General features: G+C 43.2%; 1 protein-coding gene across 5 annotated transcripts in view; it reads right to left on the reverse strand.

The window, feature by feature from the left end:
* Nucleotides 1-2,992: 2,992 nt before the first annotated feature.
* Nucleotides 2,993-25,779, reverse strand: part of KCNIP1 (potassium voltage-gated channel interacting protein 1) — a 370,998-nt gene continuing 348,211 nt past the window's right edge. For 2 of the 5 annotated variants that reach the window (XM_027084322.1, XM_027084324.1), the window contains exons 2-8: nucleotides 15,246-15,370; nucleotides 14,415-14,484; nucleotides 12,934-13,004; nucleotides 12,099-12,206; nucleotides 7,151-7,255; nucleotides 6,178-6,240; nucleotides 2,993-3,856 (exon numbers count right to left, since the gene is read on the reverse strand). In XM_027084322.1, coding sequence (XP_026940123.1) covers nucleotides 3,809-3,856; nucleotides 6,178-6,240; nucleotides 7,151-7,255; nucleotides 12,099-12,206; nucleotides 12,934-13,004; nucleotides 14,415-14,484; nucleotides 15,246-15,370 — 590 coding nt within the window. In that variant the 3' untranslated portion in view covers nucleotides 2,993-3,808. Of the gene's footprint in view, nucleotides 3,857-6,177; nucleotides 6,241-7,150; nucleotides 7,256-12,098; nucleotides 12,207-12,933; nucleotides 13,005-14,414; nucleotides 14,485-15,215; nucleotides 15,371-19,993; nucleotides 20,027-25,779 lie in introns of those variants that run through there. The other 3 variants (XM_027084321.1, XM_027084325.1, XM_027084326.1) reach the window with 3 other exon arrangements.

Consider the following 25,779-nt stretch of genomic DNA (forward strand, 5'->3'; position numbering starts at 1 on the left):
CTTCATGCCACTTTAACTACCCCAAATCATTTTATTTGTTTTCTGTTTCCTCCCGTTAGAAAATAAGATTCATGAGAGCAGGACACATATCTGGCCTATTCATTACTTGTTTCAGGTTAGGTTCCTCTAGAATCCAGCCCTGGGTCAAGCGTGTGGGATTCAGTAGTTTATCCGGGAGGGGATTCCAGGAAGCAATGGTAGGAGAATGCAGGAAATGAGACAGGGAAGAGAAAGAGGTCAATAAGGGGTGTACTTTTGAGCAGATTACTATTGTGGGTGATTGGGGCTCAATCCCAGTGGAGAAGTCTGGGAGAAGGTATAGAGTTCTTCCTACTGCGGAGAGGGTTCTGGGGTATTGATTCACCAACTCTCATTGGTCATTGGCTAAGGGCTACTCCTGGGAAGTGCTAACTACCTGATTCTTCCTGCCTGCCCTGCCCACAAACAGAGTGGGGCTATCTTGGCCACAGTCTGTCTGTGACAGTCAGAGTGACAGGCAAAAAGTCACAGGCATTTGCAGCCAGCAGGCGTTGAGTCCACCTGTGCAGTCAGTGAGTGCCAAGCGTGTCTGATAAGTCATCTACTACACGGTTGAATCCCCATCAGCAGGCACGATGACGGACAAATAGTGACAATTTGTTGGATGATTCAGGAGGAGCAGGATCCCTCCAGGAGGCCAAGAGGAGGGTGTTCCAAGCTGAGAACCTCATTTCTCTTAATACCCCAGTTGCTGAGGGATGCATGGATTCACAAAAGCCCAGGCCTCTTTCTGTTTCTGTGCTTCTGTGGAAACTGCAGCATTTATTTTTTCCTTGTTCCTTTATTAAAAGCTTTGATGAGTGGTGGCCCATATCCTTGCAGTTGCTCCAACAGGTTGTCCTTTTCTCCCTACCTCACCAGGACAACCAACTTCCTTTCTGTTGATTATTCATCTTAGGACAAGTTTTCAATCTTCCTTCCATTCTGATTTCTCTCTGAATATCTCCAGATGCTGATTTTCCTTTCAGTATTGGGTGCCGAGGACTGAATTGGGCTTCTTACCTGTGGTCTGGCCAGGACAGGGAGAAGGGCAGCAGCCCTTCCACTCTTCTAGGGCCAGGGCTCTCCATTCTAGGTGTACACTGGAATCATCTGGGGAGCTTTTAAAGCACATTGATGCTCAGGGCCCCACCTCTAGAAATTCTGATTTAGAACCTGGGATAAGGCCCAGGCATTTGGTACTTTGAAAATTTTCCCTAAGTGTGCCTCCCCAAGTGATTTTGATATGAAGCCATGGTGGATAAACACTGGCCTAAATCTTACATAGGCATCAAGCAAAGGCATCTGAAAAGGTCAGAGGTATGTGTAGGTTCAGGTACAGCTTGATCTAGCAGCTCAATGGTCTCATCAATTTCTGGTTTATTTTTAAATTTTTTATTAAAAAAACCTCTTTGCCTTGCCTTCTGTGATTCTGGTTTCTCTCCCCTTTGGTTATCAGATAACCTCTCAGAATTCCTAAATCACTACCAACATGTCCTAGGACTGCTGTCTCATTCATGTCCAATAGGAGAGACAGCATCTTTGCCCCATTGTTCCCAGCGCAAGTCTTGAGATTCATGCTGTGTGGACTGGCATAGGTATCAAGCCTAGCTCTGAACCAATTACTGTAGCCAGGGGGACGGTTCAGGTCCTGTGCTCCATTCCCAGCACTGGGTATGGTCCCCATTGTGGCTCTCTATGCACTTTACAATCTTGTGGGCAGCTTCTAAGGAATTCTGATGCCTGGATTCTACACTCAAGAGATTCTACTTCAATTGATCTGGGATGGGGCCCAGATGTTGGCATTTTTCAAAGTTCCCCAGGTGATTATGCTATGCAGCCAGGGTGGAGAACCATGGCCTAGACATTGTACAGCCTCGGGATGCAGGTTCACACCCCACAGTGGAAAGGTCACAAGAATAGATCGTCTGCTTGGACCTAAGTATATGCCTTGCTAGGGGCCAGCCACATGTCCAGCAGCCTTAGATGACCACATGGCTGCACTCAGGAAGCTCAAATAGAGAAACAGAGCTGTGGCCTCTATAATTTCCAGCTTTAAAGCAGCAGCAGCCAATGGCAATCGATTGGGAATATTTCATCCATGCAGAGGTGTGGTGACCTGCTCTCGCTAGCGATCCACGGGTACCTGAGGCTTTTCCCTTCTCTATATCTGTTTTCTCCTCTACTGTTTGGATTCAAAGAATGCCTTTGCCTCTCTGAGCTGATTGGAGATGAATGAGACTTGTGGGAGGTACTCTCAGTTCCTTGGGGCAAGGCAGAATCCCCTAGTAGGAAGGCTCTAGGAGAAAGTGGGAAGAGTGTAATCTCTCTGTGGAGCTGTGCTACCTTAGGCAGTTTCCCTTACTTCTCTGAGCTTCAGTGTGCAAACCAGCAAAATGAAGACTCTACCTTCCAGAGCATTCTGCCATGAAATGAGATAATTCATAGAAGCCCCTAGTGCAGCCCTTGGCACATAACAGGGGTTCAGTAAATTGCTTTTCTTCCAAGAATGCCACTGTTAGCTCTTAATCTTTTTAATGTGATGTCAAATGAGGAAACCAAGACCCACAGTGTCCAATATAAACAATCATTTGCTGTTTATAGGCTGAAGCCTCTTGATCCACTCCTGGACTCCAAGTCCCTCAGCAGGGGGTCCTGACCACCTCTTCATCTCTGTACCCCCAACCACACCATGTGAGGCTCCAGACTTTCTATACCAGAGGGTCTTGGGAGTGACACTTGTTCTGGAAGGGGGGTGTTGTGAAGAGTCTCATTTTTAAGCTGCATTTGCTTATGGTCACAGTATTCGCATTTGAGTCGGATGTTTGCTTGGGGGCGGGGGGGGGGTGATGTGCTACTTGGCATAGTGCCTGGCACAATGTAGGCACTAATAACCGGATGCCAAAGGAATAGGCTAGCCTTCCCTTTCACAGCTTACCTCTTCTGCCCAATGTCGTGGATGAAATGAAGATTAAGAGTGTAAGAAATAGTTCCGTTTATTGATTAGAAGATGGTATAAAATTACAACAATTTGCAGGCATCCTGGGCTTTCTGGGAGGGTCATGCAGTGCTGGGCTCTAGCAGGAGATGAAGTGGAGGCATGGGCCACTGGGCATTGGCTCCCTTCCTGTGCATGTTAAGGGACTTGTACCACCAGCATAGATGCTAATATGAGAGAGCATTATTGTCCTTGCCTCTGGAAACAAAGGACATGTGCAGTTTGGGTCATCAGACAATGCCATGCTTAATAATTCAGTCCTATCCTACATACGTTAGGCGCTGGCTCTCCCAATCTAGTCATAGTAGATTCTAATTGTTCTGTATAATACTCATTCTTCCCACCAAAGAAAGAGAAACAGGCACATTGGTTTGGGAGACCATCAGAAGCTGATGTGCATTTGGCTCAGGTCATCTCGCTTCCAGATACATCAAGGTCTGCTGGACTTGGAGGCAGTAGCCTTGGGCACGCAAACAGAAAAATGTGCACTACTGTTGAAGCTCAAGCAGAGGGACCTTCCATAGGGCAGCAGTACGAAGAGATGAGCATGCTTCCAAAACAAACCCGATTTCATCTTGTCTCTCTGAAGAAGAGGGAGGAGGAAGAGCTGGCAATCAGAGACTGAGCCACGTGATCCTGGGTTCCCCAAAATGTCTCTGCAGAGAATTCTTCCAAAGTGCAAAATGTGTTTCTGTCCCAAGAGTCCGCGTGTAAAATCAGAAGGAGGGCCGATCAAGGTGTTAAGTTGGTTGTTTAGTAACGTCTCTGAGAGCCGAATGGCTGTGTTCACAGTTACATGACATTTTGGAACAGCTGGAGGGACCTCATGATGTTGTCATCCTGGGATGGGAGGAGGGGGAGAAGAGGATGGTTAGAATTCTCTGAGGTTTCTCCCTGAGAAGCTCTGTAACTTCTCAAATCTCCAGAGCAAATCTGCAGAATGGGTTTCCTATTCAGAAAGAACTCTGCAAGGGTATGAGAAGCAGGGAGTAAGGGGTAGGTGGGGACCTAGAAAGTGAGAAGTTCAAAGGGAGAAGCACCTTCTCTGGCTTTAAAGAGGAATTCAGAAAAAAAAAAAAAACCCAAATTTTCCAGTAAACAAGTAAGGACTACTTCTTTTAAGAAGCTGTGGGCAATTGCATTTTTATCAAATGCTTGTTCTGTACCTTTGGAGATGATCACATGTTTTTTTTTCTTTTTTATTCTATTCTAGTTTACATTTTTCTATTGTATATTCTCTAAGGAGTAAGTATGGAATGTGGTAAATCCTCAAATATTTAGATATTAAACAACACATTTCTAATTCCATGGGTCAGAGAAAAATATTTTGAATTAAAATATAATGAAAATGTGACATATCAACATTTTGGGGAGCTAAAGCAGTACTCAGCTAAAGCAGTACTCAGAGGAAAATGTAGCCCTTTAAATGCATATATTAGAAAAGAATGGTTGAAAATCAATGATCTAAACCTCCATCTCAAAAATCTAGAAAGAAAACCTAAAAAATTGAATTAAAATAAAAAAGCAGAAGGAAGGAAATAATTTAGAGCACACATAAATGAAATAGAAAGCAGACCTAAAGTAGAGAAAATCAACAAAGTTGATTATGGGTATTTGAAATCTTTTAAAAGTTTCTAGAACAGGGAGGTATAATTGCCTGACAGTTAAGTATATGGATTCGGAAGCCAGGCTGCCTAGGTTCTAATCCTGGCTCTGTCACTTACGAGCTGAGTGACCTTAGGCAAGTTACTTAGTCTCTCTGTGCCTCAGTTTCTTCGTGTGTGCAATGGCATTGATCATAGTATCTACTTATAGGGTGGGTTGTGAAAAAGAAGTGAGTTAATTAATCAATATTGCTTGCTAACGTGAGAAACTAAATTGATTAAAAAACTGTTAAGCAAAGTCAAAAAAGCATGGTACACTAGGGCATGGTATTTAAAATTAGAACGATGGAGTTCAAGTTCCATCTCTATCACTTATTGTGCGTTAACCACATCTCTTAACCTGCAGTGCCTCCGTTTTCTTTAAAATGGGTATGATGAATACTGATGTTCAGCTAGTTCATAATGATTAAAGTGTGGAAATGGTTCTAATCCTGTTGGTAAATAGCTGCTGACCTGAGCCTCTCTAGCTACCTGGCTACCTGGTAACTGGTCCAGAACCCCTAGACTACCGAAAGGTCCATCAACTAACAGGTTAATACCAACTTTAGCAGGGGTTCTTTAGGGCACTGCTCCAGGGCATTGGTCAAAGTCAGTTAAGAATGATCAATTCTCAGTCTACTCTAGTTATTAAATATTTTGACTATATAGTGACCCTACTGCTCAGGGTTTTTTACATTACGTGAGGTTTACTTAATGTACCTAAAACTTGGTAGGTGCTCACTACATGTTAATAACGTCTCCCCAGCTTTCTTGCATTTGCAGTTCTTATTGGCTGGAACTCAGAGTAACTGTGCACCTTTCTGAGAAAAGGTAGGAGTATAAATGCATTTTTCTAAATTAGAGGAAAGCAGTAATTTCCAGTTCAGTCTCTGGCTGACTCTGGGGCCAGTTTATCCTTTTAGCAACATCATCATCACCCTTGACCTTCTGAATGGGAATCTGCATTTTAACAAGAACTTCAAGGAGGCTGGTTTGCACATTAAAGTTTTAGAAGCATTGGTCAGGGCACTTTTGTTAGCATGAAGATTTCTAGATCCCCGTCCCAGATCTAGAGTCTCTGGGTTGAGGCCTGGAAATGGGCATTTTTAGAAGCATCCCGGGCGATTCTTATGCACACTATGGTTTAAGAATCGCAGCTTTAGATTTTTTTTCCAGCTACTCCCTTTGTAGTCTGGGGAGTGAGTCATCAAGCCAGAGGAAGACTGAAAAATGACAGTGTTGCCCACTTGGAAGTCTTTAGTTTCACAGAGACCCCCTCTGGGCTTTCACATCCCCCTTCTTAGTCTGTGTGGCTCAGCCTGTGCTTACCCAGGACTAACCACAGACCAGTCTGAGGAGTGGAGATTGTTGAAGTTCTGAGTTGTTGCTGGTGATGGTGATGGTGGCGGCTCTAATCTGAGAAACTGCAGTTTCTCATTTTCTCCCTTCTGCCTGTCCCCAAGCCCCAGATTTCCTTTCCCAGATATAGAAGTTTTCTGCCCCGAGATCTCTCCTTACCTCCTGACAGGATTCAAGAAATTCGTCTAAAGTCACGATGCCATCTTTATTTTTGTCCATTTTCTGAAAGACCCAACAAGAAGCACTTTAAAGAATCTGGTGATATGCATTCCAAAACTTGCTTTCTGTTAACCAACATTCCCCCGAGAATTAGGATGGTCTTTCACTGGCCAGATAACTCCACCCAGGCCCTGGTTACAGCACTTTGACCCCCATGAGCTTCCTTCAAATTAAAAAACTTGCTGTAGATGCTCATCTTCTCATCACCAGATTATTCTGCTGACACCCTAACATGCCTTTCCCAGTCTCACTTCTAGCCTGTCCATTTGGCAGAAAGAACACTGGACATGAGAGGTTCTACTTCTGTCTCTGTCACTTACTGTGTGACCTTGAGTGAATCTTTAAGCCTCTCTGAGCCTCTGCTTTTCCCATCTGCAAAGTGAGAGGATTAGACTAGAATGAGCTCTGATGTTCTCTGATACTCTCCTGCTAGGTTAATTTTTTTTATTAGCACACCATTAAGATTTTGCCACTCTTCTATTCACGGACTAACAGCACCTACTTTTTACCAGAGCAAGGCTAAACTCTTCGGTCTAAAGAGCTCACCCCAGTTTCCAAGCCACCCTAGTCTCCACCTGATTTCCCCTTACTCCCCAGACACAAATGCTTAACACCTACACAGATGTGCTTAATGACGTCTTCTCTGTTTACTCTGATCCCCCAACCATTTTTATGGAATTTAGAGTCCATACTCTACCACTTATACTTAATAATATTCTTCCTTATTCTTTTCTGTAGTGCATACTTGTCCATTTAATGAGATAATCTATTCCTGGAGGGCAAGATATCTTGTAATTCTTTTCTGTTTCCTACCATCTGTAGTGCAGGCTTGGACACAAACCACTGCTCAGAGGCTCGTGGGTTGACTGATCTAAGTTGAGCTTAAAGCTCACACACAGGTGTGTGCTCTTACCTGGAAGAAGACATCCACGTGCTGCCTTGGAGTGTCTTCTTTAAGCACAGGATACGTGTATTTCCCCATCATGTCATAGATGGCTTTGACAATGTCCATCATCTCCTGGAGAGGGGACATAGAAGCACACAGAGTGGGAACCAGGAAGTTAAGCTCCTCTGGGTGACAGTCTGGGGCTCTTGGTCTCCTTTGAGAATGAAAGTGTTTAAAAGGAACTTCTTCAGCTGATGAGAGGGAGTTAGAAAGCAAGCTGAAGGGGCTATATTCTGGGAGCCTCCTTCCAGAGAGAGGGCAGTGGAAAATTCTCTTTGTCGTCAGAAGCTCTTGGGTAGCTTGCCTCTTCCTGAGCATTCCTCAGTGAGGGGTTATAAGTGGGATCTGAGCGGACATGTTCATGTACTGATCAGCCCACACCCCATTTTTGGAAGACCCTGTCTCCGCTCCATAATTCCTTTGAATGGTTGGCCTGGGTGGCTGTGTTTGTACCAGGTGACCTGTCACTGTGACCACAGCTGATTGGAACAAATGTGGATATCCAACTACAGAGCTGAGCCACTCTATTTCTATCTCTTGAGAAGTCTGAGTGAAGAGTTGGAGCTGGTGCCATGGGCAAACCACTTCCAGGTTTTAGCTGAGATCAGGGGAGAGCAGACACCAAAAATTATTCTATTACAGGGAAGAACTTCCATAAAGAGTAGACTGGAGCAGGTGGAGTAGAGGAGATGAGAGGAATTCTGGGAGAAAGGGAGAGAAAGAAGAGAAGTGAGGAGAGTAGAGGAGTAGAGGGAGAAGGGAGGTGGGACACGGGGGAGGACAGAGAAATATTCTCATGAGCACATGTGCACACACACAAACACTCTCTCTCTCTCTCTCTGAGAAAAGCAGTTGAAGAAGACAGAGGTAGTAACAGGGACCAAGAGAAGCCCCAGAGAGGCAGCGTCTGAGAATGGTTACCCTATCCACTAAAACCTCCTCTGAGGTCTTCCCCCCCGCCCCGCCCCACCCCCAATGTTGCTGCCAACCGAACCTATCATTCCTGCAGAGGAGAGTGTGGCCAACTTGATCTAAGACAATGCTGGAGGAGGGAGAGGAAAGAGAGGAATAAGAAGACGAGACTGGTGTGACATGGGGGGAGACTAACAACTTTCTAGCTTGAATGGGGATTAAATGTGTTACACCAAACGACCTATATCTTCTTTTTCACTTTAAAAAAATATTTTTTAAAAGACTTTTTAGAGAAACTACCTATATCTTTACAAGAAATCTCTCAGCTTAAGCTCTTTTATGTTGATGATTTTCTAGCTTTGTAACCAAAAGATCCCTTTCTACAAAGGCAAAAATTACCATTCTTGATTGATGGGGCCAGATAGATGTGACAAATTCTTTCATATTTCCTTTCTAATCTTTCACTGATATGGAATAAGTGATCAGCACATACACATTAAAATAATTAACTTGTTCTTTTTACTGCTCTATAGATCTGTTTCCCCAAGAATGTGAGTTCTGAGGACACATGCTTGATCCTTCATTGCTAAGTTCTCTGCCCCTGGCACCATGCCTGCCATGGGCTGGGAGCCCAGTCACTGTTGAGTGGCTCTGTGGTGTTTTCCTGATCACACTGACCAGAAGTAGTGTTCCATGGGCTTCCCCATCCCCTACTTGGAACGGGGGAAAAGAATGTAGGAAGGCAGTCTTGTCTTCAGGATATCTGATGGAGTGTCTACAGAGACCCGGGGGCCAGCTTCTATCTTGGGTTCCTTGCTGCTACTCCTCATTCCATGTGCTTATTTTATTTAATTGTTTTTGTTTTGTTTTTTGACCTATTATTAATCATTTTAGACTTACACAAAACTTGCAAAAATAGTACAGAGCATTCATGTATACCTTTGACCCAGCTTCCCCTAATGCTAACGACTTGCATAACCACAGCACAATGATGAAAGCTAGGAAGGTAATAATGCTACAATACTAGGAACTACAACACTATAAACAATGCCACAAAACTATTAAACTATAGAGCTTATTCAGGCTCCATCAGTTTTTTCCCCAATGCCTTTTTATGTTCAAGGATCCCACGTCGCATTCAGTTGTTGTGTTTCCTTAGTCTCCTCTGATCTGTGACGGTTCCTCATTCTGTCTTTGTCTTTGGAGACCATGACTCTTTTGATATGAGTACTGGTCATTTACTTTGTAGAATGTCTCTCAGTTTGGGTTAGTCCCTGGTTGTCTTATGATTAGACTGAAGTTATGCATTTTTGACGAGAATACAGTAGAAGTGATGTTATATCCTTCTCGGTGCAACATATCAAAGAGGTACATGGTGTTGCTATGTCTTATTACTGGCGATGTTAACCTTGATCACTTGATTAAGGTGGTGCCTGTCAAGCTCCTCCACTGATCTTAGAATCTGTTAGTGGGTCTTGCCTGCAAAAATTATTACTGTAATGTTTGCTTAATGGGGATTTTGTATTTCCTTTATTCCTTCTATGTTTATTAATTGGAATTCGTCTTTAAGGAAGAGTTGTCCTTCCCCTCCCCCATTTGTTTATGTATTCATTGATTTAAATACATATTTGTTATTTATTTAAATACATAATATATTATTTGTACATATATATTAGTTAGGACTCATGGACATTTACTTTATTTTATAGGTTATAACCCAAAACTATCAATTTGTATTTTGTTGCTCAAATTGTTCTGGCTTTGGCTGTTGGGAACTCCTTCAGGCTGACTTCTGTGGTCTTTTGACATACCCCGCCCCCCATCTTTTCTTTTTTTTAAATAGCACTCCCATTTTTTTTTTTTTTTTTTTTTTGCGGTACGCGGGCCTCTCACTGTTGTGGCCTCTCCTGTTGCAGAGCACAGGCTCTGGACGCGCAGGCTCAGCAGCCACGGCTCACGGGCCCAGCTGCTCCGCGGCATGTGGGATCCTCCCGGACTGGGGCACGAACCCGTGTCCCCTGCATCGGCAGGCGGACTCTCAACCACTGCGCCACCAGGGAAGCCCTAGCACTCCCATTTTTTTCAGCACTGCAAGATGCTCCAGGATCATCTCCTTGTATTTTCTCTTTCCCAGGCCTGGAATCAACCAAGTCCAAGGAGCCTAGTTCCTTTTATTGGAGAATGATGTTTAGAAACCAAGGTCTGGGTGCTAGGTCTACTCATTGCTCCGGGAGTGTCACTGCTCTTAGGTCCTAACAATGGACAGAACTAGGAAATGTATATCTCTGTCCATGTGTTTAATTAAAGATGTATGCTTTACAAGTCCTTAACACCCATATGGCTATAGGTTTATTTCCTGAGTAACTTTTATAACATAAAAAACGTAAAGATAAATTTTTTTTTTTTTTTTTTTTTTTTTTGCGTTACGCGGACCTCTCACTGTTGTGGTCTCTCCCGTTGCGGAGCACAGGCTCCGGACGCGCAGGCTCAGCGGCCATGGCTCACGGGCCCAGCCGCTCCGCGGCATGTGGGATCCTCCCGGACCGGGGCACGAACCCGTGTCCCCTGCATCGGCAGGCGGACTTAAAGATAAATTTTGATTGCTCTCTCAGGATTTTCATTGCCTACAGTTTTGATGAAACTATTTCCAAATGACTGCCTGGGGAAGATCCAGCTATCTTTTCTAAGATGCTGCTTATTCACACTTTCTTTTCCTTTTAAGGAGTACTTTATTAATCCTGCCATCCAGAAAGGTCTGATGAGTATTAATGGGGACAGTTTTGTCTAGTTTGCAAATTAAAAAAAGGGAGCAGGAGTTAGTAAGATTATTCAGTGATGGAATAATGGTTGAATCAAGGTTGAAGATCTTGTTATAAGTCTCATTTTAGGGTCCTTTCCTTATATATTTTGTAAAGTAGTATTTGAATATTTTGGAGTATAAGATATTGAGTATATATAGAAGCATTTAATTATTTACAAAGTTGAGATAATATTATACATACTACTGTATAGTGATTTTTAAAATGTAATGTAACATACAATTTTTTTTTCTGATTGCTCTTACATGGTTTTAAATGGCCACCTGTCATTCCATTATATGTATTTACTGGAATTCTTACCACATCTGCTATTAGTGGATATTAGGATTTTCACATTTTGGGGACTGTTCACCACTTTATCTTCAGCACCTAGAACATCTAATAAGCCCTCAAATATATGTTGAGCAAATCCATGACTGAATGAATGAGGAATGAGAATTGGAGAGAAACCTGCAGGGTTGAGGTGAGGATTAGAGATGACATTTGTAACTCCAGGCACTGTACCTGGCACACAGGAGCTCAGGAAGTGGGATGCTATAAGATGCTAAATCCAAGCTTTGACTGAGATGCCAGGATACATAGATACCAAAGTGAGTTTTGAGATAGACCTGTGGGTATTTCACTATCTAGATACCACATATACTTTGAAGCTCTAAAAGTGTCAAGCAGTGAAGATTCAGAAATTTATTTGTGATGATTTATTTAGAGATGGCTGCACCTGACCCCCTTCTGAGGTTTTATTAGTAGGCAAAATAGGTTGTGGCTATGATTCAACTGGAATCTCCTCTTCCTCAAAGATCTCCCTTTTGTCTTCTAGGTGATGCCTGCAATGCTACTATTCCAGTTTTTACCTTTAACGTGTGGCTGTTAACCTGTTAAAATGCAAATTCCCGTGGGAGGAGTTACTCTACACTGAAATAAATTATTTATACCCCCTTTAGAATGTGCATTGAATAAGTGAGAGTGAATGAATCTGCTTAATCCTTTCTTGAGTGCCCGTGGACAGGGCAGGGTAGGGCAATGGGGGAGGTCAAAGGTGACCTTCATTTTGTCAGGAACCACCTCTGCCCCAAAGCAGATCCCTCCTCGTTTGGACCATTTCATCCTCATGACTAAGGCTGTTTTCTCTCTAATTAGGTGCCTTCCCTGTAGCTCTCGCATACCCCTGGCCTCAGCTCACTTACCTCTTTGTTTATGTATCCATCTTTATTGATGTCATACAAATTAAATGTCCACCTTAGTTTCTCATGGACGGTTCCTCTCAGTAAAATCGACAGAGCAGTTACAAAGTCCTGAGAAGTGGAAGAGGCATGAGAGACATTAACCACCAAGCCATCGGGTGGGGTGAAGCTCTGTCTTTGGGTCAGACTCTGTGACTGCTTTTACAGAATGGTATCTCCCAGGTCCTCTGTCCCCAGAAGGATGTGGCCAAGCTCAGTGAACAGCCCCACCCCCCTTCCACTGCCTACCTTGCCCCATTTTTGGGAAGGAGCTTCTGGAGGAAGAACGGAGCTCAGTGTGTGCTGACACCTACTGTTGCCTTATCGCATGGCTACAATTATTGTACAAGTGGTGGTATCATCTGGTGGCTAAGAACATGGACTCTGGAAACATACCACCTGACTTCAAAGCCCTCCTTTACCACTTACTGTTTGACCTTGGGAAAGCAACTCAATCTCTCTCTGCCTTACATTCCTCTTCTGTAAACTGATAATAAATAATAGAACCCTACCTTGTTAGGGTTACCGTGAGGATTAAATGAGTTAATACATGCAGAGCACTAAGTACAGAGACTGCAGCATGGTCAGCGCAGTGTACATGTGACCGATTAGACTGTTATTGTTAGTCCCTGAGGTCCTGAGTTCCTGGAGGGTAAGGGCAGTTGCTTCTTCTATCTTCAGGAAATCCTTGTTAAATGGTAAAGGACTGAAGCATTTGATGGTCCACTCCTTCTCCCAACATCTCCATGGTTTAGAGGAAGAGTGATGGGGACCCGGGGCCTCTCAGAGACAAGCATACCTCGAACTTCACGGAGCCCGTCTGCGTGGTGTCGAAGGCATGGAAGAGGTAATGGGCATACGTGCTGGCATCTGCAAGGCACAGAAGGAAAAGCAGGTGATGGGAGCAGGGGTCCTGCAGAGGGGAGTGAGATCACTTAAAAACAGTAAGAAAGAGAAGAGAATGATGCTAGGGTGACAGAAGGGAGAAGATTACAGAGTGGGAAAAACTGCTGCTGTGACCTGGGACCCGTTTGGCTTTTCTGGGGTTTAGGTGGGAAGTTCTGGCAAGAGCTGAGACAGGCCCTTGCTCCTAAGTCTAGCCATCCCCAGAGAGAGACGCTCCTGCCTGTCTATGTGTATAATTCTTGTTGGATGAATGACACGGGACTTGTGTGGAGAAGATGCTCTTCTGAGTGGCAGCACAATGCCATGGAATGAGCACCCATTAGGGAGCAGACAGACCTGGTCTTGGAGAGCAGCTCTGTTACTACCTAGCTGTGTAACCCCAGGCATCTAACACAACCTCTCTGAGCTTCACCTTCCCATCTCTGCACAATGTTAAACTTTTCATATAGCCATAACATCAAAACCATCAACCAGCCTGCCACATAGTAAAAACTCAATATAAGAGTGGCGCCATAGGACTCAACAAACATCGGTTCTGGGGCCTGCATGGGGTGAAGCTGCCCCCAGCTGGCAGAGTGGTCCTGTACTGGGTCCCACACCTAAGAAGGCTGCTGAAGAGGTCCATGAGAAACGGAGCCCAAGAAGTGTCTGGGACACTTGGATCTCTGTTTCATCAGGACCCGGGGAAGGGGTCCTGCAGGAGATGGCTCCTGGGGCAGGAAGTAAGTTGGCATGTGACACAATGAAGCCACAGGAAGAGCCTCTGATGCCCCAGACCCGTGGGGTCAGAGCAGGTTCCTGCAGGAGTCAGGCAGAGTGACATAGCGGCTGTGAGCCTGGCACACTTGCTAACCTGATTTATAAGCACAATTGTATTCAACCTGCATCTTTTTGGACTCCTTTATTTTTATAGTCTCTGGTATTTACTAAAGTTCTTTTTCAAGGAAAGCTGTCTTAAGGAAAGGATGGAGTATAGCACAATGGTAGGCCTATCTTGGCAAAGCTTTAGACAGACACTTTGGGATCTAATTCTGGTCTGCCACTCACTAGCTGTGCAATCTTCCGTGAGCTGCTTAGCCTCTCTGAGACGTAGTTGCCCGGGTCGCAGATAACAATACCAGCTTTATAGAGCTGTTAGGAGATTTTGTGATGTTGCTTTATCACTCTCCTCTCTGGGAGAAGGTCCATTTTCAGAGCTCTTTTCTGCTAAAGCTTCAGTGAATTCCACACCCTGCAATAAGGGAGGAATTCTGCTCGTTCTCCCCAACCTTGAGGAGGAGGCAGATAACAAGGAAGTATGAACTTGGAGGAAGGAAGGCTGCCAGGGGATGAAGAGAGGGAGCCAGGAGGGATCTGTTTCAAGATCGGACTCACCTCCATGCGGGAAAAACTGGGCGTAGATCTGCTTGAATGTTTCTTCGTTGACCATACCACTGGGGCACTCCTGTGTGAAGGGGAGAGAGTTAGCGGGACTGTCTGAGAGTCTTGGGGTTCCTTGTGATCCCTGGTGGGCGGGGACCGGGCAACCACCTGTGCACCTCCGTATCTCCAAGGTGAGTGGCTGGGAGATAGTTCCACGTTAGGACTGAAGCTGCTTTGCAAAATGATGAGATGTCATCAGAGAACGGGCACTGTGAGGTGGAAAGAGTCTGGGCTTTGGGATTAGAAAGACCTGGGTTTGGATCCTGGCTCAGCCCCTTCTAAGCTTTGTAACTTGGAGTGAGTCAGTCTCTGATTCTCAGTGTCCTTACCTGTAAAATGGGGCTACCAGTACCTTTCCAGCAAGGCTACCATGAGGTTAAATATATGAAATAATGAGGTAAATGAACACATTGGCTATCAGGCTTGTACTTCAGTCTGTGAGCTTGGTTAGCAGCAGACCTAAATCCCATCATTTCTGGGGCACTAACAGTATTGACAGTGTGAATGGGTTACGCTAAGGCTGGTATCTGGGCCAAGGCTGTGCAATCCTGTGAAGTCTCTGGGCTGTTGGCCAATTTCCCATCTACTGAGACTGCCTCATTCTTGCCTGGCATCTTCCTCTAGCCAGGTGACCTTGCTCTCCTGTTTCCTTTATAGATTTGGCCTTCCTTTTACAACTACACATGTGCAAAAATCTCTCCGATGGGTCCCTTTGGCATTTGGGAGAGCTTAGTCCCAAATGGGAGATCCTGCCGGGGCCTTCAGAGGCCCTGTGGGTCTTACATTTTTGAAGCCTCGATAAAGGACTTGCAGCTCCCTCTTGGTGAAGTTGGTCTGGGCCTCAAGTTGCTCCAGTCCCTCAGGCCGATGGCAAACCATGGTCATCTCCAACTCGTCTTCAATCTTATCTGGAACCAGAGGAGATGGCATTGAAGCAACGAACCTTGGTGGTCACTCGTCAGCCCACAGTCTGGGCTGTCAAAAGGGTGGTGTGGCGACCTGAGACATAGGTTCATGGGCTGGGGGGTCACACTGCAGATGACCTTCCTGCTTTGAACCCCGCCTCCCCGCTCAGTCACTTTCTGTCTTACCATCGGTCCAGCCATTACTCCAGCTGTGTCGGATACCACCTAGGGAGGGAGCTTCAGCCTTGGAGATAAATGTGTTCCAAGTGGAGATGAGGGCAGAAGTGCTAAAGATAAGTCCACATGAAAACATTTCCTTTTCTTTCAAAATAACTGCTCTGCATCTTCAGTTTGCTGCCCATTGAACCATCTGAATATTCTAGAGACACAGGTAAGTGAGCAGATTGACTAACATCCTCCAAACAGCAAAGGGAGACAAATTCATTAAAAAACCATAGAGTAAACTCTCACCATTTAGGAAACTAGAGGAAGACTAGCTTGATTTGGCAAAAAGTACAAATTACAGCATGTTAAGTATTAATTTAAAAATATGAATGCACTTCCTGGTATTGTAATACCTACCAGACATCCTTAAATAATAGGAAAATGACTTAAATGGGAGCTACTTTATATAAATGAAAGCTTCTGAAGTATTTGAAGAGCTCTAAAAACAGTTGTTTTAAGTAGTAGTTTATCCCTCCTACACATACTATTATACAATGCAATATAATTTTGCACCAGGTATTTAGAAAGTGTCATTTAAAGTATCCCATTGCTCTGTTCATCTCCTACTGTAGGATCACAAAATCTAAATAAGTGTAACTTACAACGTTTTACCATCACAGAAGGTAAGTGAGTGTTTTCCTCCATCTAACCTTCTTGGCCCATTGTTGCCACGCAGGTATCACCAAATCCATGTATCAAACAACTGTAAATAGGGGCTGGCAAGAGTAGTCATGAGATGGGCATCACTCCATGATGATGCAGAGTGAGGACAGGCTGAGTTTCTATCTGATAGAACAGGATGAGCAGGTGCATTACACTGTGTGCACTTCCCTAGCCAGTGTCAGTCTTTTTGCATCAGATTCTCTCCGCAATTGTCACTTTTCCTTTGAGACGCTGATCTCAATGCAAAAGGAATCTATCAAAGTGAGTTTATATCTTTTATCTCTTCTCTAAGGTAATGGACGTTTGGGTAAGGTTCCAAGGGAGAGACAGAAGAACCTGGTAACAATTCCCAACCGTCATCTTTCTTACATACTGGGAAACATATATCATCTTATCCTACAGAGAGTAAAGCAGATTATTCAATATAAATAAGACTCTGTTTATGCAAAACAGCTGGAAGTGGCCAATTTCCTTATAATTTGAATAGAGCCTTTAAATACTGTTATGTTTCTAGCTAACAAGTTAAGTAGCAATTACTTAAATACTGCAGCATTCTCAAACAAACAAAAAACCCCACGTAAGTCTAATTCAGAATACTCACATATATTTTCAACTCATTTAAAATTAGAATTCAAGTTGTTGGTTTAAATTTCCTAGCATTAGATTTAATAGCAATTTTATTTTTAAAAATGCACAGATGTTTAACCCTGAAAAGAGGTGAAAGTTATATTAAAATGTAAATAAGGAAGACACAAATGTATTTTTGGAAGAAAAGGTGTATTTTTGAAGGCATCTAGTATACATTTCCGAGTTTATCTTATCCAGAAGCTTAAAAGATTTTTTTTTTTCAGTATTGACTGTGATTAGGTTCTTCACAAGCTCAGGGAAATCTCTTTGCAGAAATTTGAGAGGATCTTTCTGACTCAGAAACTGCACTTGGTAACTGTCTCTTTCCTTAAGAATGCACTGGTTATAGATATATCAAATATTAAAACCACTTCCTTAAGATAGAACTGGTTTGTTTACTATCTGACCAGCAGGATCAGTTTCTGTATCAAAGAGATTCTGTAACATCTGAATATTGACTGCCAAGCTTTTGTTTTGTTTTGCTTCTTCATCACCCTCTAATTGTCAGACTATGGTAACATCAGTTGCTGAAGGAAATTTACATATTTGGGATTCAAGATGTTGATGCTGGGAAATCGCCCGCACGGTGGGTGTTAGGGGCTTCAACCAGTGGTTCTGGAATTTCTTTTTACTGTGTTTCATAGTAAGAATTACAATTGACATCGCAATCCAGTATACATAAAGGGAAAATTTTATAAAATGTTTTGAAGCAAGGGTTTCATGAAATAGAGTACCATTTCATGAAATGGTACTTTCCCTCAGTAATGTGGGATATACTCTGTTCTCAAATTTAATCATTCCTTTATAAAAATGTGCTGATTGTGACTCTCATGGTCATGATTGGGGAATGAAAAACACTAATTTAATTTGCCTACACTTGTAGCAACCGTATGGGTGCCTCTACAATGGCTTCTGCATAATTTAAGCATTCTTTTCCCTCACATCAGCTCTCCCTTCTCTTTCTCTGTATGCTTCATGGTTCTGGCCACTGTAAATATATTCTGAAGAAACTCTGAAAGGGGCTGTGGAGGTTTTAAAATCCTTGCTTTCCCCCAGGGAGCCTCTGAGTGCTATCCAGGCGGTCCCACCAAGGGAAGGGGGGTGTGGCCCAGCTCTCTGGTTGGAGGAAGAGGAAACAGAATTAACAGATGCGAGCCTCCTTGACAGTTTCTTCTGAGGTTTGTTAAGAGTTTCTGAGGCCAAGTGTTGCTTGTTATTATTATTTTTATTATTAAAAATAATGTTGAGCCAGTTACTAAGTCAGGTTGAGTTTGGATGATAAAGATAAAAATTAACCCAGAGATCTAATACAATGGTGATCACTACCTAACAAGAGTAAATCAGAATACCTTTTGTTTGTAAACAAATTTTGCTCTGTAAAATGTTTTCATGCCCGTTGTCCCACTAAAACTTTGTGTGTAGTGGGAAGTGGGAGAACATTACCCTCTCCATCAGAATATTAGGAAGATGGGGGTCCTAACAGATCAAGAGTTTTCTAACTATAAGTACCTTAAAAAGTGACGAACAATCTATCACTGGGGGCAGTTAAAGCAAGATAGAATAACCAACTGTAGAGGATGCTACATAGGTAATTCCCAGACGGAAGGAAAGTTTGGAGGAGATGATTCAGATTATGTGGACCTTAATGTTTTGGGGTCACAGACTCTTCTGAGTGTGGATGAAAGCGATAGGCCCTCTTAGAAAAAGAAAATGCACCTACCCATGGCATTTTGCCTGTACTTTCCATGAGTTCCTGTATCTTTCAAACACATGGAGCCCATGTTGAGGACTTCTATTACGGGAGATGTCTTCCACACTCTGTCACTAACTGGCTTTGCCTGAGTCCTAGGTGACAGAGCCAGCTGGTGACAGGACTGGACCTCAAATCCAGCCAGTCCAGGGCCTGTTTTATAGATCTGGCTTCCATGTGCCTCTACAATGGCTTCTGCTTCCCTCGAGCACAAAACTGCAAATTGATTGTAACCATCCTTGCAGTAGTTCTGCTCTTGACAAGCTCTGTGCCCGTGTACAAGTGAGGCCCTTAGACTATGAGCAATAGGACGGCCCAAGTCTTTGGTCTTCTCTCTGCGGAGGGCCTCCTCTGTTAGGTCCATAACCATTACACGACCAAAGACCATGGCTGTGACCATCTCCTTCTTCCTGTACTGGAAAATATTTTCTCCGTCATGGGGTCTCTGGATTGGATTGTGTAACCACCCATTTAGTTTTGAGGTTACAAAAGTGTTGGTCATTGGCATGAACACAGTCCAAAGACAGGTCTTGTTTGGCCCATAAAATGTGTTTTAATTTTGTTTGGAATTTCCAACATTTAAAGTTAAGAGATTCATGCACAAGTTTGGATTTCTGATTTCTCTTTGAAAATGGGATTCTCTGACAACTTTGGTCTCACCTTCTCACAAGGTAACAGCTTATCAGTGCTGAGCAGGGGCTGATCCCTCTGAGCAGTGAAAGCCTCTAGTGTGCCCTCTGTTCACCCCCGGCTCACTTACTTCAGTTGTGTTCCCTGCTTGGTCCTGCAGGCATCTGAGTTTTGGGCTCCTGATCTATACCTACTTGCCCTTCCACCCACTACCATTCTCCTACCTCACATCACCCAGGCTACCGCCTCTCTCTCCCTCACCATTTGTTTATTTAAACACATTCTGCTTTGTTTCACAAAGGACTTGAAGCTGATTATATGAAATACATATAATAAAATAAAAAGACATAAGGTAATAGGAAAAACTGCCTCAGAAAATATTGATTAGATGAGGAAGTCGAGACCACGGGGGAAAAAGAGAACATAGAAATCCAGGTCATTTGTTCTAAGCAGTTCCTACACTTGAGCCACAAATTGGCTCTGAGATTTTACATGTATCTTATTGTCTGTGAGAGAAAAACATATCAGTTTCTTAAGGGGAGCAAAATTTTTCCTGTAACTTGTCTCTAAAAGAATGTTTCCAACTCTTTCTGTTTAGGTGGGGTTTGTTGTTAAGGGGCCCAGAAAGTTGGTCAGTGAGAAGACTAATTACAAAATATATACTTGATTAAGAAGCTCTCCCACTGAAAGTAAAGTGAGCAAAGTAGTCAAGTTAGTTTACACTTTTTTACCTCTCTGATACTGGTAATACCACCAGGCGATGTCTAGGAAAAAGTAAGAAAACATTTTACCAAAACCACTCATCAAACAAGCAAAACACGCTTTTAGTTTCCATGGAAAGTCTGCTCTGAGGGTGTCCAGGTCGCCATCCAGCTTGACATATGCGAAGAAGTCTCTTGTTAGCAGAGCTGGGACTGACCTTCTCCCATGGTCAGAACAGGTAAGAGCAACGGGTCACCTTGCGGTGCCCACGGCTCCCAGCAGGGAGCTCCTTGAGCATGCCCGCAGCCATGCAGCCCGAAGAGAGGTGGGATGGCATGGGGCAGAGGATGAACGGATGTGGATGGGCCTTGGAAATACCTGCATGTTTGATTGAAGAGTGGCTTATAAGATAACCCTCCACAACGGAGGCCCCATTGCCACGCTCTGCCACTTTGTGATTTGAAACTGCATTCTTGCAGGATTCTTTATTCACTCACTCAACAACTATCAATGAAGTACCTACTATGTGTATCTCAGTGAATGAAACAACCCTGTTCCCTGCTCTCATGGAGCTTACAATCTACAAGTCTTTGCTTCTCTCTTTCCTTCTCAAGCTTGATGAGTAACACAGAGGCAGAAGGGGAAAAAGGGCTACTGAAAAAATGAATTAGCACATTCGGATGAGTGGGCAGGGCGGTTGAAGGCAAAATCCCCTATTACACAGAATGTAAAACATAAGGAAAAACATCAGACCTGGAAAATCCTCCATTGCACGGTGGAGTAGGGTGGATCCAGGTCCCAGAGAGTGGGAAACAGGCTCTATTTGCTGCTCTCCTGCTGGCCTTTGTGGACCGATTTGGGGGTCAGCCTAGTTTCCTCTGTAGGCTATTACGTGAACTTCCTCCTGTCTTTCCAGTATCCCTGACCAAGAGTGCATATGGCAGACCAGCCACCACTTCAAGTGTGTCTTAGTCACTCCTTACCCACAGCCCCAGGCAGGAAAGCCTTATTTTCCTGCTGCCCCTAAAAGTGGTGGTATAGGTGGGTGTCCTTTGGTAAGTATTTCTGCTCTTGTCTCCTGACCTGAATCCCATGGGAGAAACTTATTTTGCTGGATTTAGTTGCCCCCTTTTATCACTCTGATAGGTAGCATTTGTATTTATTTGTTTTTCTAGTAGAGGTGTTTTTTTTTTTTTTTTTGCGGTACGCGGGCCTCTCACTGTTGTGGCCTCTCCCGTTGCGGAGCACAGGCTCCGGACGCGCAGGCTCAGCGGCCATGGCTCACGGGCCTAGCCGCTCCGCAGCATGTGGGATCTTCCCCGACCAGAGCACGAACCCGCATCCCCTGCATCAGCAGGCGGACTCTCAACCACTGCGCCACCAGGGAAGCCCTACTAGTAGAGGTTATTTTTAGAATGGTTTTAAGTTTATAGAAAAATTGCACAGAAAATAGAGAGTTCTCATGTACCCCACCCTCACAGCGTCCCCTATTTTAACATCTTGCATTGGTGTGGTATATTTGTTACAATTGAAAAACCAGGATTGATATATTATTTTTAATTAAAGCCCATAGTTTACATTTGAGTTCAGTCTTTGTGTGGTATAGTTCTATAGGTTTTGACGAATGTCTAATGCCATGTATCCACCATTATAGTATCCTACAGAATAGTTTTACTGCTCTAAAAATGCTAGGGTAGCAGCATTCTTGCAGAGATATGTCTAAAACTATTGACTGAGCTTCTCTGGCATGCCAGGAATGTGACAGGTATTGGGAGACAGATGAAAAGATATAATGTCTGTTCATATGGAGTTCTTAGACTGATGGGTAGGGCACACACATAGACCAAGAATTACAAACTCAAATGCCAATATTAGTTGGTAGGTAATTTAGATGAATTGGATTATGTATGTACAGCCATAGAGAGTGGTGGGGACTGAGAACTGGCGAGCCATTGCCCCATGAAAGGGAAATAGCTGTTTTGCAGCCAGTTGTTGTCACGTAGAATTTAAGCCTGGTGAGTCCAGATCTTCAGATTTTTCAAGAGATGCTACTATTAAAAGATGATTTGTGTCCTGATTCCTAGCTGTAATCAATGAATTTAACATTTATACATACAGCATGGGCCAAATATAATATTCCTGTTTGTAGAATATTGTGAATTGCTGGTCTGGAATTCTTCGTTGGCAAATCATTCCAAGCAGTGTGGATATGGCTAAGACACTGGGAGCCAAGAGGAGGAAGCTCTTAACTAATGCCACTTGGATGGAGGAGACCAGAAGGGGCCGCAGGGAAGATTTCAAGGGGAGGTGATAATTTATTTGAGTCTTGAAGGAAGAGGGACAAAGGAACAGCATATGAAAAGGCACAGAAGCCGAAAAGGCCCTGGAATTGTAAACTTTCTTGTAGCAGAACTGACCTCCCACTGAGAAAAGCTAGAAAAGGAGGATTAAGAAAATCACGTCTGTTTGGAGAGCTACCAAGATAGCCTGAACTTTAGAAGCCATGATTCTGGAGGGAAGAAAAACTCATTAAAGTGAGTCTGACAATCAATGCTGCTTTTTAACTCAAGTGCGTTTAAAGTGGCATGGGTAATGAGATTGAGAAACTGAGCAAAAATGGTCTGCTAAGCAAAGAATGTGAGCAGAACTCTCAGCAATCTGGGAAGACAAAAATTGGGTCAGTGCCCCAAAGACATTCAGGACTGGAGGGGCCCAGACTGGAGGGGCCACAGAGAAATGAGCCTGGTAGCTCTAGCTGCTTATTCCCTCAAGGCTTTTGCTAATTCCTAAGTGACACAGGTCAAGAGAAACTGAGCAAAAGCCACGGCCAAACAGAGCTTCGGGCAGGCTCACAGTGTTGGGAGTTAAGTGCTGGAGTTCTGGGTCTTCCTAGGAGGAGGGTTCCTGGTAAACACCCAGGCTTTCAGTTTCACCCCTAAAGGATTACATACTAGGAGCAAGAACAAGTTAGAAATAGATCAGGCCTTACAAAGATTGAAATCCAGCCTCAAAACAGCTCAGCCCCTGTTTGGATTAAGTTTATCTGCCCCTACTCTGTTACCTCCTAGAAGTTGAAGGCTCAGCTAGGTAGTTTACAGAGTTTTTATTCTAATGTCCACTTTTCATTGAAAACTTGCCAGGCATATTAAGAGACAGGACCAAAAGAAACAGATAGAATATACCAATGTAGTAATAGATTTATGGGATTTAGATATTGGACCAATCAAGCATGGGCTTTAAAATAATAATGAAAGATGCTCAAGAAAATAGATAAAAAAGGTGAAGAATTCTACCAGAGGACCAGAATATATACAAGAAAGTAAGTTTAAAATTCTAGAACTGAAAAGTGTATTATACAAAATCAGCAACTAAATAGACCAATTTATCGGTAGGTTATGCACAGATGAAGAGAAAATTAATGATTTGGTAGATAGGTTGAGAGAAAAATATACTTACTGATGCACAAGAGAGAAAAAATGGGAAGTACAGATAAGAGCATAAGACATGATGAAAAATTCTAACTTAGGTATAATTGGAGTTCCAAAAACGAAGGAGATAAAGAATGATGCTGAAGCAATATCTGAAGAGATAAATAAATGAGAATTTAAAAAATGGATATAGTAAATCAAGCCACAGATTCAAGACTACAAACCTCAAGGAGATAATCACAAAGAAAAACCACACTAAGAACATCACAGTACAATTGCTGAAGTACAAAAACAAATAGAAAATCTTCCATACAAGAGAGCAATCTTCAAGTTATAACCAAACCTTAACTAAATGCTGCTTGCAAGCATAAAGACACAGCAAAGGCAAAACTAAAAGAATGTAAAAGGATACAGCATGCAAATACGAATCAAGAAATCCTGTCCTGGCTATTTTAACATCAGCTAAAATAAACTTTAAGGCAAGAAGCTTTGCTGGAGAGAAAGAGGGAGTTTTCATAATGAAAGGGGCCATTCACTAGGAAGACATAACAAAATTCTAAATTAGTATGCAATAAGAATAACTTGAGGGCTTCCCTGGTGGCGCAGTGGTTGAGAATCTGCCTGCCGATGCAGGGGACACGGGTTCGAGCCCTGGTCTGGGAAGATCCCACATGCCGCGGAGCAACTAGGCCCGTGAGCCACAACTACTGAGCCTGCGCGTCTGGAGCCTGTGCGCCGCAACAAGAGCGGCCGCGATAGTGAGAGGCCCGTGCACCGCAATGAAGAGTGGCCCCCGCTCGCCGCAACTAGAGAAAGCCCTCGCACAGAAACGAAGACCCGACACAACCAAAAATAAATAAATAAATTAATTAAAAGATTAAAAAAAAAAAAAGAATAACTTGAAAATACATAGAAAGCAAAGGCTAACAGACCCAAAAGGAGAAATAGCAAATTCATAAAGAATTGGAGATTTTAAAACACCTCTCTCAGAAACTGATAAAACAAAAGATCAATAAGCGTATAGAAGATATGAGCAACACAATGAACAAACTTGGCCTCACTGACACATGTAGATCTCTTTACCCAACAATCATAGAATACACACCCTTTCCAAGTGCACATAGAACACTTACCGAAATTGATCATCTCCTGGCTCCTAAAGCCAATCTCAAAAAAGCTCAAAGAACTGAAATTATTCAGAATGTTTTCTGTCCAAAGGGAAATTAAACAAGAAATCAAGAGTAAAAAGAAAACAAGGAAATCTCCAAATGTTTGGAAATCAAGCAACATGGTTCTAATTCCTAAGTGTCCCATGTATCAAAGAAGAGATCTCATGGAAATCAGAAAGTATTTTGAAGTAAATGACAATGAAAATATGACATATTGAAACTTGTAGGATGCCATTAAAACTGTACCCAGAGGGAAATTTAAAAGAGCATAACATACTCGAGCTGCAAATAATTTATGTGACAGTGTGCATGAAATTGAATGCTGTGCTATCTCTTTTATCATATTTTTCATGTTTCCAGAGATTCATTTTTAATGTTGCCTAAACTATGTTCGTTACATTGGAGACTATGTTAGTGATAGCATGCTGGCATTTGAAAATGTAATTTTTTACTCTCCCCTATACATAGTTTGTTGGTTTATTCTGGGCAACTTTAACACCATCTTTTGATTGACAAATTACCCCAAGGTAATCAGGGGTGAAGATCCTTGTTGGTGTCTGTGTGGAGCAGAGGGGGAAATAAGCTCCATTTGGACCCTTTAGGATAATCCTGGAAGCTGAGATTCTTACAGCCAAGGCTTAGAGGTGAGTCATAAGCTCAAGCAGACACACACAGCACACAACTCATCAGCTCTGAATTTTATAAACTTAACGATGAGTCCCAGGAGTGCTGAGCCTTGATAAAGATTTTTCTGAGTGTTCCAGACATTTTTTTCAGTCTTCTTGGTTCAATAAAACTCAAATCATGTTTTGCTCCAAGCATTGGTTCTCTTTATCTTGAAACCCTCCTGACCCTTTTAAACAAAATTGAATTTATATGTTTCTCATTCATTTACACCTTAGTCCTGAAAATGTTCTGAAAAAAACAGAGTCCTACCAAAAATAATATTTGAGCATTGCTACTTCCATCAGATGGGAGGTTTTCCAGATGAAATGTCTCAAAAATATATATATAGGGCTTCCCTGGTGGCGCAGTGGTTGAGAGTCCGCCTGCCGATGCAGGGGACACGGGTTCGTGCCCCGGTCCGGGAGGATCCCACATGCCGCGGAGCGGCTGGGTCCGTGAGCCATGGCCGCTGAGCCTGCGCGTCCGGAGCCTGTGCTCCGCAACGGGAGAGGCCACAACAGTGAGAGGCCCGCGTACCGCAAAAAAAAAATA

Source organism: Aethalodelphis obliquidens, unplaced genomic scaffold, assembly GCF_003676395.1.
Source record: "Aethalodelphis obliquidens isolate GAN/ISIS:26980383/991018 unplaced genomic scaffold, ASM367639v1 scaffold52, whole genome shotgun sequence".
Classification (NCBI taxonomy): domain Eukaryota; kingdom Metazoa; phylum Chordata; class Mammalia; order Artiodactyla; family Delphinidae; genus Aethalodelphis; species Aethalodelphis obliquidens.